This window comes from Periplaneta americana, chromosome 17 (genome assembly GCF_040183065.1).
Source record: "Periplaneta americana isolate PAMFEO1 chromosome 17, P.americana_PAMFEO1_priV1, whole genome shotgun sequence".
NCBI lineage: Eukaryota > Metazoa > Arthropoda > Insecta > Blattodea > Blattidae > Periplaneta > Periplaneta americana.
Genome location: NC_091133.1, coordinates 57,280,425 through 57,293,526, shown reverse-complemented (window position 1 = coordinate 57,293,526; position 13,102 = coordinate 57,280,425). Strand labels below are relative to the sequence as shown.

General features: G+C 37.3%; 1 protein-coding gene across 2 annotated transcripts in view; it reads left to right on the top strand.

The window, feature by feature from the left end:
- LOC138693171 (uncharacterized) overlaps positions 1–12,824 on the top strand; it is a 38,431-nt gene extending 25,607 nt beyond the window's left edge. For both annotated transcript variants that reach the window (XM_069816883.1, XM_069816884.1), the window contains exons 3-5: positions 1,712–1,892; positions 5,417–6,100; positions 9,528–12,824. In XM_069816883.1, coding sequence (XP_069672984.1) covers positions 1,712–1,892; positions 5,417–6,100; positions 9,528–9,732 — 1,070 coding nt within the window. In that variant the 3' untranslated portion in view covers positions 9,733–12,824. The remainder of the gene's footprint in view (positions 1–1,711; positions 1,893–5,416; positions 6,101–9,527) is intronic.
- The last annotated feature ends 278 nt before the right edge of the window (positions 12,825–13,102 follow it).

Here is a 13,102-nt window from a genome sequence, read left to right as displayed (position 1 = left end):
CTTCATATCATTCAGACGCTAAATAACCTAGATGTTGATACAGCGTCGTAAAATAACCCAATAAAATAAATAAAAATCAACATCTCAAATTATTTAGCGTCTGAATGAGATGAAGATGATAATGTCGGTGAAATGAGTCCGTGTCCGATAGTTACTCAGCATCATATTGGGTTGAGAGAAAACCCCGGAAAAAACCTCAACTTGGCCCGACCGGGATTCGAACCCGGGCCACCTGGTTTCGCGGTCATACGCGCTAACCGTTACTTCCCAGGAGTGGACAGTATGGTGGTACAGAAGCATGGTTAGCCATGCAAAAATGGAAACCCGTTATTACGAACGCGGTGAACTGCGTGTTTCCTGTTAAAGATCATATTGTGAAATCATAATGGATTACTAACTTATCTCTCAAGAAATAGACATCGTAACGCAGTACTTCGTTCAGCTGGTTACACAGTTTGAGTAGAAGTAAGGAAACAGTAGCCTATAGGAAGACAAAAGTACGCCCTATAAATTCTGGTAGACTCTATGTAACTTAAGAGGTTAGGTACAACTCACAACAGTAAAATTTTTGGAAATATTCAACATTGTTTTCCTCCATTATTGTATCTTGTACAGTAATGGAAATTGATGTGTGTAAAAGACTGTCCTTCTGCTATGTGAAAAAATTTACTATTTAAAAAATTATATATATATATATATATATATTTTTTTTTTTCAAAATTTAAATGGTGGCAGTTGACTGTGCAGTGATGAAGCGTTTACCTCACAACTAATAAACTTGTTAACTTTTTCATGTTCTCTTTCTTCATGTTTACAATATCATGCTCCTTCAAATACATTTCTTAATAAATATTTTTTTTTATTTCGTTTTAGAAGAAAATACTGATATTTGACTTTTTTAAATGAATTTATTTTTTATCAGACAATCTATCAAAGGTAGAGAAGTGATCTTGGATCATATTGTAGATATGACATGCATAAATACACACAAAAAATTTCATCACAGAATTTTGGATAGTTTCTGAGTTATGTCGGATATACTGCATCACTGCACAATGAACTGAATTTTGAAAAAAAGAATGTAAATATCTATTTAAATCGTAAAAATATTTTTTTATATAGCAGAAGTACAGTGTTTTACACATATAATTTTCATTATTGTACAAGATACAGTAATGGAGGAAAAATGTTGAATATTTCCAAAATGTTACTTCTGCAAGCTGTACCTAACCCCTTAAGTAAATTTCAATGTGTTCCTTAATCCTCCCTATTCTCCTAATCTGAATTCATCGGAATAAGCTGAAATTTATGACGTAATGCACACTATACTTGACATGGTATTTTTTGAGCGCTGGTTGACGTCAGTGGACGTTGTAATTAAAGTAAGAATTGACGTTGTGTTGTAAGTATAATGTAGATATCAGTGTAATGAATGTGTAGTAGGTATCTATCAACCGCTTACAATCTAACATTCGTTATCGCTCAAGATATGCAGTGAGTAGTAATAAATGACTAGCGATTTACATCCAAGAGAGCACAGGAGAAATTGTCCTTGAGTGATTTGTCTACTTGGTACCATTTCAAAGCTCTAGTAGATAAGTAAGTTGGATTGTAAAAGTGTGGTATTTAACTAAGATTGTAATTCTAGAAAATAATGCAGTTCGAATAATTTCGTTGAATGAATTGTAATTGTACGAGTCGTGCATTCCAGATGGCCGGCCAGCTATATCCCTGTTTGTGAAACTGTTCCCTGAGGACCCACAGCGTCTGAACTTCTTCGACAGCCACTTCTACTTCAGTAACGAAGCTTCAGCATACACGAAGGTCATCGCCGCCTTCACGGAATTTCAACGTGTGGTGGGAATCATGGAACCGATCCAGTTCACGCCCAGGTAGCGTCACAATTTGGAGGATTGAAATCATGGTCTGTTTAAAGGGGTCAATATATCATTTCGTTGATAATGAAGACTGTAACTCAAACCGGTAGGCGGTTTTCGACCTTATTCATTAAAACTCTCCAGAAATTCCTGTCTTCACCTGCGTCTTGATGGTCTCTCAGTAGGTGTACTGATCTCTTCATCGTAGTCGTGGTCCAACGAGTGGCCTTTTCCCTCTTAGATTCTTCTCAATTGAGGACCTGGATACAATAACAGCGTAAGTATACTCACTCTGTTATTGCATAAGCACCATTTTCAAAATCCTTAAATCTTCTGCTCTCTTATAAACTTCTTCTTAATTCCGTACGTAGCTCCTAGAGATCAGGACCTTACAGAAATGGTTATGTGCTACGCTCTTAATGCACGGAATAAAATCGATACATAGGCTACAGTGTGAATAGGACAAAATGGCGCCTACTAGTGAGACATGTGCGAGAACAGTACATAAAAGTGACGAGGGAAATAAAACCATTAAACTGAATCATAATCATGTTATTTAATTCAGAGCATCATCCAAACATGTTTTCCAATCACAGTGCATTCATGTTCGTCTAATAAATTAGTCAAAAGTTGTATTTTAATAACATTTGTGCACACCATTCAATAACAGCGTATGTTAAGAAAATTTAATTATTTATATCTTTGAAATCATGCAATATATTCACATATAAACTTTAGACATGCCATATCTAATTGGTAACAACAATCTATGTAACTTTTAACGTCACACTAGTGTTTATTGTTCAGTTATTCAATTTTAAAACTTTGTTTTTCAATTTCTCAAAATAACTTAAATCTACTTACGCTGTTATTATATCTAAGTCCTCAATTGCTCTTCTGAGGAGAGCAGAATACACGTAAAATATGGCCAAGCCATCCTAGGCCTCGGCTTTTTATAAGTGCCACTATGTCTTAATCTTTATACGGACATCTTAATTAACTGTTCGCCAGGGTTTTCCATGCACCGTGGTTTGGAATGGTTTCGTTTTCAATAAGAAATTTTACTGATTTTTTTTTCTGTTTCTTTACGTTTCTGCTGAGTATAAAAGCATAAGAAATATTACTTTTTTTTTGTTCTGTGAAGGAGTTTGAACCCTAGAATTTTTGGAGACTGTAGTAGCATGTGTTGGCATTTTTTAAAGATATTAATTACATCGCTTTAACGATTTGGTCTTATGGCGACATCGGAATTTATATACAACTAAAAGTTTGCAATAGTAGATTATATACAGGCTGAACTGTAAGTAACGTCATTAATTCTGGTGAATGACTCCTTTAGTAAAGAGCAAAAAAAAAAGTCAAATGCCATTTTGCTGTGTTTTGAATAGTTTTCCAGAAAAATATGCATTTTAAAGTACATTAACTATGAGATTGTGCAAAGCTGTGTAATCAGTAGAAAGTGCACAAGTCTCTGTTGTTGTGAACAATCCCTTCACCTGGCTTGTTATGAACAGGGACGTTGAAGGTCATTGCCACGAACATTGTTTTTAAACTCGTCAACTGCAATTATTCTTCTCTCTCTGTCGGTAAAATTTACATTGCATGTCAGACGTTATGGAACAAATTATAGGTACTTGAGTTCTGAAACTAGTAGGCCTATATGAAAAAGTCAGCGTTGTAACATAATTTGTTTTTGATGTGCTATATACCAATTTAATTATATTTTCTCACACATAATGAAACAGTGCTTAAAAAAAACATTCACCTAAAATTATGTCTCACGTCTCTAAATATTCCTAAACGTTCCATTATAGCGCTTTAAATTTTAAGTCACATTTATTACAATTGCAAAGTTTTACGAATCTGCAGTTTAAATATTATCAGTTTTATAACTATTTTTCTTGAGTACACGTACAAATTCCCTTACACTTCTTAAAGGATCTATACCAGTGGCGGCTCGTGTTCACAACTTTGTGTTCCAAAACCGAAAAGAATTTGAAATCTTATGTTTAGCCTCATATGAAATGTCATGATTCCAATGTTTCACTATCGAAAAAAAAACCGTATATAAATTCAAAACATATAATAATAATAATAATAATAATAATAATAACAATAATAATAATAATAATAATAATAATAATAATAATAATAATAATAATAATGATGAAACCCAGTCTTTTTATTTACAATTTTTCCTGGTTAGTCAGTTTACCCAGTTCTTTACTGTTCAAAATTGCTTGAACAGAGTTCATTGTTTATATTTGTTAAAAATTAATACATACCACAGTGCCATTATTTACAAAAGCGTGTGTTCTGTAATATATTTTGGTTCACATCACACTGATACACTATAGCCTACACCAGTCCTGTTATATCATTCACATAGATTGATTACTATAAATACATGTCAGTAAATGGTATTCTTAAATATTGTACACAACCATACAGATAGTTAAATTCACACCACTATCACATTCCGTCACCACGTGTTTGAAAGCCAAACCATGGATAAATATTTACCAAACTATGCTATTATGCTAACACTAAAGTATAGTAATTCACAAGCTGCACTCTCGTAGCAGCACTGTACACACACCCACACAAAGTAAACGCTTCTACAGTGAGAAATGCTGACACCTACAGGCTAAAATACTGACTATTAAATTTTCTCCTCGAGGTATAACTCGTGAACGATAGGCATTGATGCACCCGACATCTGTAGGATGGATTCACTGTTCACTTAACGCTTTGTGCACTTGACGAGTCATCAGCGTCCAGCGAGACACAATTTTCTCCCGCACATACGTGTAATTCCTGTAACATCCTTGAAAAGAGCACGGCTTGTACGTGAACGCATGTTGCCAAGTTTGCATAAGAAGTTTAAGCAAGACGCGGGACGTTTAAAATACTCGAATCTGATATTATACATCCCCACTACGTCAATACGGTTTTAAATAATAAAACTAGTCGTGCATTAATGGAAACAAAGTGTTCACATGATCTTGTGTTCTTATTGACGCACCGCCGAACTAAACATAAATCACCCGTATAAAAATTTAGATTTCGATTTTTCTCTTTGTACGGCGAAGCGACCAGAATGCTTGCACTACAGTCTCGTATGGAGTTATTAATCCCAATCATTTACTTATTTAGAGATGATTGTTCAGTGCGAATGATCTCTTTCTTTGTAAATATTGGGAATCAGCAATGTGCTGCGATCTATCGATGATGATGATGATGATGATGATGATGATAATGATGATGGTATGATGATGATGAATATTGAAAATGGAGAGTGACGATAGAATGATGGAGGACCCGAAAGTACTTATTCTGAAAATAAGAAACGCTCAGAAAATTTGATTTTGTTCACCACAGATACTATTCCTTCACCGTCATCTTGATCCACGCTCTGCTAACTGAGCTATCGAAGCGACTTAAATTTATATTTAGAATGTATGCTAAAAGTGTTTCTTGCACTGGACCAGGGTTGAATCTGAGAATAATTTTGCTTGTATGTTGCCCATATTCGGCAGGTGTTACTTCGCGGAGTGTAACGGAGACAACGACATTCTGGTGTTTGAGGATCTCAGCACTCAAGGGTACTCAGTGCCGTCCTGCAAGCAGCCTATGGATCTGCAGAACTTGAACCTTCTGATGCAGACTCTGGGACAGTTCCACGCTCTATCATTGGCCATCAAGAATCTACAGCCTCAGCGCTTTGCAGATATAAGAGCCTCTGTAAATGAAACCACATGGACAGATAGACGACTGAAAAGAATAGTTCCCAACCTCTGGGATCGAGCGGGAAGAGAAATGTTGGAACTTCTGGTGCAAAGTGAGGGCCCAGACAGCAAATACGTCGTCAAACTGACGGACGTTGTCACAAACAACTCGCGCTCCCTACAGAAAATCAGTCGAGCTGACCCAGAAAACGAACCCTGGAATGTAATGACGCACGGAGACTTGTGGAGTAGCAACCTGCTCGTGAGATCTGGACAGACTTTGCGGTTCGTAGACTTACAGCAGTGTCGCTACGGCTCACCCGCGCTTGATCTCTCTAGTGTGCTGTTCTTGAGCATGGACGGACCAATGAGGGCTAAGTACGGAGATGCGCTGTTGCAACTATATCATCAGAGCCTGAGCCAGTTCCTGCAGCGCCTTGGAGTGGATCCTGAGCAAGTATTCCCCTTCCACGCCGTCGAGGAGCAACTAAAGAAGTATGTTCTATATCTTATAGCAGAATATGGCAGTATTTCTGTTATAAAAAGTATCTTTCACTAAGTTGGCAAATGTTCACAGGTATTCTCGTCACTTCTCAATATCGTGAAAAATATCAATAGGTGTACCTGTCACTACTCAGAATTTTTACAGATATCCTAGGTAAATCAGTTATTTACGAAAATCTTGACGAATATCTACACGTGTTCCACTCAATCCCTAGTATTTTGACAAATGTCCATAGTTACTATACTCACTTTTCAAAATTTTATTTTCATAACAGATTTATTCCTATCAATGTGTGTTTTTATATGAACCTATATCGAAGATCTATCGTGTTAGTCTCCTGTTTTAGGCCATACCGCATGGTAAATTACCATAGAGAGCCGTATAGTAAAATATGCCCAACTTTGCGCTGTGAAGGCAGCGTCATAATATGGAGGACCTAGTAATACTTTCACCACCACTACTACTACAGCCACTGTCTCTCCCAGTATTATTATTATTATTATTATTATTATTATTACTACTACTACTACTTCTACTACTACTACTACTACTACTACTACTACTACTACAACTATCAGTACTAGACCACTACCATTACTTACAAATGGCTTCTACGGAACCCTGTGTCGTAGAAGTCTGTCGTTTGGGATCGGAACCAATGTGTGACAGTCGTTTGCACCTTCCTGTCGGTCCCATGTCTCAATTCCAGTGAGGAATATATTGAAGAATAGTTCAACAGTTGTTGTATCTGTTCCAATAAATTTTTGCAATGAAATTAATTAAAATATACCCGTAGGCAATTTTTAATAATAAATAATAGATGAATAATCAAATAAAGGCAAAAAAAAACATTTCTTTGTAAATTAGGCATTTATATTAAAAAAGGCAGAAAAGTTCAGGTTCATTGCCGCCGTCACATAAACCCGCCATCGGTCCCTATCCTGTGCAAGATTAATCCAGTCATCATATCTCACCTCCCTCAAATCCATTTTAATATTATCCTACGTCTCGGCCTCCCAAAGGTATTTTTTCCTCCAGTCTCCCAACTAACACTCTATATGCATTTCTGTATTCGCCCATACGTGCTACATGTCCTACCCATCTCAAACGCCTGGATTTAATGTTCCTAATTATGTCAGGTGAAGAATACAATGCGTGCAATTCTGCATTGTGTAACTTTCTCCATTCTCCTGTAACTCCATCCCTCTTAGCTCCAAATATTTTCCTAAGAACCTTATTCTCAAACACCCTTAATCTGTGTTCCTCTCTCAAAGTGAGAGTCCAAGTTTCACAATCATACAGAGCAATCGGTAATATAACTGTTTTATAAATTCTAACTTTCAGGTTTTTTGACAGCAGACTAGATGACAAAAGCTTCTCAACCGAATAATAACAGGAATTTCCCATATTTATTCTGCGTTTAATTTCTTCCCGGGTGTCATTTATATTTGTTACTGTTGCTCCGAGATATTTGAATTTTTCCACCCCTTCGAAGGATAAATCTCCAATTTTTATGTTTCCATTTCGTACAATATTCTGGTCACAAGACATAATCATCACTGACAATAGGCCTGCTATAACTTACAATATTATTATTATTATTATTATTATTATTATTTCTGCTATATTACCAGTTTAACCATGTATTGTGCGTCTCTTTCATAAGGCATGACGCGTCCTCAGACTGCGGATAGAGGAGACGGCCTCCAGATATGGAGGGTAGCTGCGAATATATTGAATAAGCAGTCGCGGACAGCCGATGAGGGGTGGTCCTCCAGCTTGAGGGTTGAGCGCAAGGCTAATAACCCGTCACTGTAAAAAGCAGCTTGTTACGAAATCCCAAAATAAGCCTCGGAATGGGATTGATTCTCTGGCACGACCACAGCAAAGGAATAATCTTTGGGGAGGCCGAGACGTAAATGGGAGGATAATATTAAAATGGATTTGAGGGAGGTGGGATGTGATGTTAGAGACGGGATTGATATTGCTCAGATTAGGGACCGATGGCGGGCTTATAGGAGGGCGGCAATGAACCTACGGGTTCCTTAAAAGCCATAAGAAAGTATTACCAGTTTAGAGTAGTGTTTAACGTGCCTGACTGCATAACTAGCCTGTCCGGGATCGAATCCTGGTTGGGTTAAGTTGCCTTGTTCCGATTTTTTGCGGAGTTTCTCTCAACCCATTAAGAGCCCCTACTACTACTACTACTACTACTACTACTACTACTACTACTACTACTACTACTACTACTACTACTACTACCACCACCACTGTCATTGCGACTAGCACTACCATTTTCTGTGCTGCCAAACCTAAATTTTGAATTTCTTTCCACAAATTTTTGCGTAGGTAAAATCGGCAGCCTCTGAATTTGACTGAAGGGAAAACAAGTTTGACAGCGGTATGCATAGCGAGTTCAAAATCCACATACATTTCTATTGAGGCGAATAACACATATCGTGACTCACACTGTCTTATAATACGCTGAAACATTTCTGTATAGCTTTCGATTTGTTTATTTGGCAGCAAAAGGAAAAATAAAGGCGTATATATTTCAATAACAAGTCAAGTAGAAGGGACGCAACTAACTGTCATCTATACTCTATACCAGATGTCTTTGGAGCAGATATAAACAACGGAACGAAATGCAAGAGAGCGCGGTTCACACGATACTAAATGTCTGTGTATGAATTAAGTGACCGACTGCGTTCATATAACGAAAAGTAAAAATTAAAGTAATGTGTCTTTGAACACACCTTCTTGCATCAGTCACTAGTTGTACTGCTGTCGTCTGCTCATACACCGCAATAGACGCAATAGAACTGTAGTAGTGGACGCGTCTCTGAATACCGTCTCGTAGCCAGGATATGAGATGCATCGAGGCCCTTGTTATGGTCTGCTCCAAAGACATCTGGTATAGAGTGTAGTGGGTGAGTGGCTCAGTTAGGACTCAACTAACAGCCATTCAACTCCACTGTAATACTACTTCTACTACTACTACTACTACTACTACTACTACTACTACTACTACTACTACTACTACTACTACTACTACTACTACTACTACTACTACATTTTCCTTCTATTGTATCTTCTCGTATTTTCCTTATCCTACTAATTTGTATGTTTTCAATAAAAGTCGCAGGAAATAATGATATTTTTGACTGTGTTTTCTGCGTATAGAAAGGCCTTTGTTTGAAACAGCATGTGAGAAAAATGATACTTTTTGCGAATTCCTCCTACTTAGTTTGCATCATAGTATTTCACTTGCAATGGAGTACTTTCTCAAAATTGTAAAATTGTTGTCCATCTGTCAAAAGTGTCAGAATGGCACTCTCCTGTTACAGTATTTATGGCCATTTTTCTGTTCAAAGCACTGTGCTGCTCTTAGTATCTGCACACAATTTCTCTGCGCAGGTACGGCCGCTACGGCATGGGAGTGGGCTTACTTAACATACCTCACGCGATGCAAGAGTCCTTAGAAGGAGAGCTGAAGCTTGAGGGCGACATGACGATGGCGGACGCGGTGTCGAAGGAGCGAGGACAAATGAGTGCACGGTGCAGGCAGCGAATATTGGACAACTTCAGAGACGTCTGCGATAGAGGGTATCTCGACTTCTAATTGTGCTTTTCAATCTGCTGGTCACGAGCACTATAGCAGAACACAGAAAGCTTGGGTGTATAGACTCTGTGGAACAACTGGATAATACGCACAATATACCAACGTCGGCAGTCGACGTTGCTCGCTGGCCACTAGTAACTGGGCCGTAACGAGTCGTGTCAAACAAAACACTATCTAAAATTCAGGCCTGCACAAGGTTTGCGCTCTCCGAGCCGGCTCACAGCTCATGAGCGGAATGCAGTTATTAGCTGCGCTCTGTATAAGGGTGGACTGGAAGAAGGGGTGATCTCGTACAAAATATACACAAAAGGAAATACAGTACTAGTAAGAGTGTTTATGAAATGAATTCCCGTTCAGTGTTTGCAAAACTATCTTGGACTATTATTAATTAATAAAGAAATATTTATTTTACAGAAATACCTAATAGAAATTCTATAGCTACTTAAATGTACAATATTATTTTGTTATACTTTTATTTATCGATACATCAAAACGGGTTTTATGCTGTTGGCAGCTGAAAGGAACAGTAGCCTACTGATCGTAATGAAACATCAGTTACAGATGTTCGATGTCTGCCTTTATTAAAGTTGATTATAGAAAACAGTTGCTCACAAATATAAATGTTGACCCAAACATAGCAATCATTTTCACAGCCAGCCTGTGTAGTCGTGGATATTATTGCTAATGTTTAGTCTTGTAAAACTCAACCAGGCTAGTAGTATTATTCAAACGATCTTTAGCCCTTAGGCCACATTGAAGAGCAATAAGTTCGAGCTGTAAATCGTTAATGTTAAATGTTACGTTCCGCCTTTTAGATTCCTCCATACTGTACTGTAGCACTAGGTAAGCAACGTGAAACAGTTACTGAGAATAGGCCTACACACTGCACTCCACTAGATAGCTGAGTGGTCGTTTTCCTCTCCTCTACCTACAGCAAGTCTGACGTATCTTCCTCTCCGTTTCGGCGAGCGGTAAACAACAACTCGTTGAGCGCTGTTTGTGCACGTATGATCTAAATGGTGGTAGTAAAATTCGCGACTATATTCTTAAATAATTTACTCCATTAATCAAGTGCAAGGTTTGTGCAGTACAATGACCTGTTTTGAATGCAGCTGCAGTAATATCATAAAGTAGGTTATCACATCGAAATAAAGGGGGAAAAAGGTGTGTTTTAGGGAATATCATTAAAATGAAAGAAAGTAAATTTCCGGTGAATGTTCGCCAAAGCGTTAAATACGTAATTATGACCACTTTGTCTTTTAATTTGTGGTCTAGAGAAAGTACCTCGGCTTTTACGAAGAAAACTTTCAGCGGTCATGAAATTATTCACCGCTTCCATCATATTATTGTTTATGAATATTACGAAACAAAAACTATCATAAGGGCCATGACCGACAGGATCATCTTGCGTATGCGTATGCGCGGACTTGATTAATAAAAACCTAAACTAACCAAACCCAACCTTCGTATACGCAAGATGTGTAACCGGAACAAGAAGGGACCTTCTTGAGTTGATCTGGAATGTACACACGAAAATAAATTCAAGTAAGGACCACGCTGCCACTGCATGAGAGGTCAGCGCAACAAAACTGTTCCTGTAGCGACCCTCTCATCTTAGACCGTAATCTACTCGCAATATTTACGCAAATACATCTTGTCGCTAACAGTGGTGCTATCTCTCAGTAATTTCAGAACGAAGGAAGTAGAGAGAAAAAAAAATTCTCCTTCTAACGACGCCGCAGATCAACGTCATGTCCTTATGTTGGCTATATTGTGTATTTAGTTAAATTTGGTCGTAACTGTAACGGCACGGTTCAAAGCTACCGTAGCAAATTCTCCAGTTTAGCGGACTCCATAAGTTGTGACGTCACTCGTTGCTAGGAAGCCATCTTCCTTTCTAAACAACTCGTTGCTAAGGAGAGTGTAAGCTGTATTCGTATGTTGTATCAGTATTATTAAGTTCTTTTGTACGCTTTCGCTTGCTTTTCAAAGCGTAGATTAATATCAACTCTCCGCGACACGCGCGCTCGATCTTAATACAACTACGCTCGCGCATACTGTATTTAAAGACTTGCAATTTACTCTTAAGTACGTAGGCTGTACTTCGTATTCTTGTTTATTTGAATTCAATCATTGGCCATTTAATTATGTAGGTAGTAGACGTACCAAAAAATCCCCACGACATTTAAAATAACGTTAAATAAATATAATCTTAGGTTGGAGCAGTGTTTCTTTACAATTCAAACATAAATAGACCTAATAATATGATCTTCACGTTATAAAACTTACTTGTAACATATCTCAATGGATATACGTTATAAGATAATAAATTGATAATGCATATGACAAAATATGATTAAAATCATTATTATAAACTAAGTTAGTAATTCATGGGATATGATGATAGAGACTGGATTAATCTTACACACGATAGGTACCGATGATGGCGGGCTTATGTGAGGGCGGCAATGTACCTCCGGGTTCCTTAAAAGCCACAAGTACGTAATTAATTACAGAATGTAGGAAGAAAAGTTATTCATTATCGTCATGTTCTGCCTTGAATACAAACACAATCCTGTCACTAGCCCTACATTCACTGCACATATACTGTATGAAGATACTTGTTACAGACAGATTTTAATATTATTTTCGTAATATTTTTTAAGGATATCTATGGGGCGCGGTCATAAATTCCAAGTTTTCAGTTGAGCAAAAGCAAAGTTTGAAATGAGCACCAATGTACGAGTAATTACGATGGGCTGGAAATTCGACGGTCCGCATCATTATGTATGTATTTATTCACACTGCAAATGGGTAAATACCCGGTGGCAGTGCTAACTAATTACACTCAATAATTACATTAATAATAAATTACAATTCATAATATTAATAATACAATAATAATATCAATGCATAATAATATTAACAAGGAGCATCCTAAATTAAATGAAGCACAATCGCTTAATATAACATAATTAATTAAAGTAAATCTAATTTATATCTTAATCCTAAGTTCGAACTTAAATCCACGAGTTTGGATGGATTATAAAGCTCATGCTTGTTCATAATAAAGTGAAGATTCTAGTCATTTCTTTAAGAATCGTCTTCAATTCCTCCTTACGTCTTCAGAATCCAGTCGTCTGCTGTCTTACAAAATGTGTTCGTTTCGTTAATTCCTTTGTTTGATTATCTAGTCTCCAATTGTTTGAACTGCCACTGTCCATTTGAATACTATGTCCTTTTCGGAAGTGAAAGATAATCGCAGCATGATGCCCACTATACAGCACCTCATTCTAGTGCCGAAGTCATAAAATCATACAGCTCTGTGCCTCAGATTCGTTTTCATGGCGTGTAAAAGGGGTAACTTTAC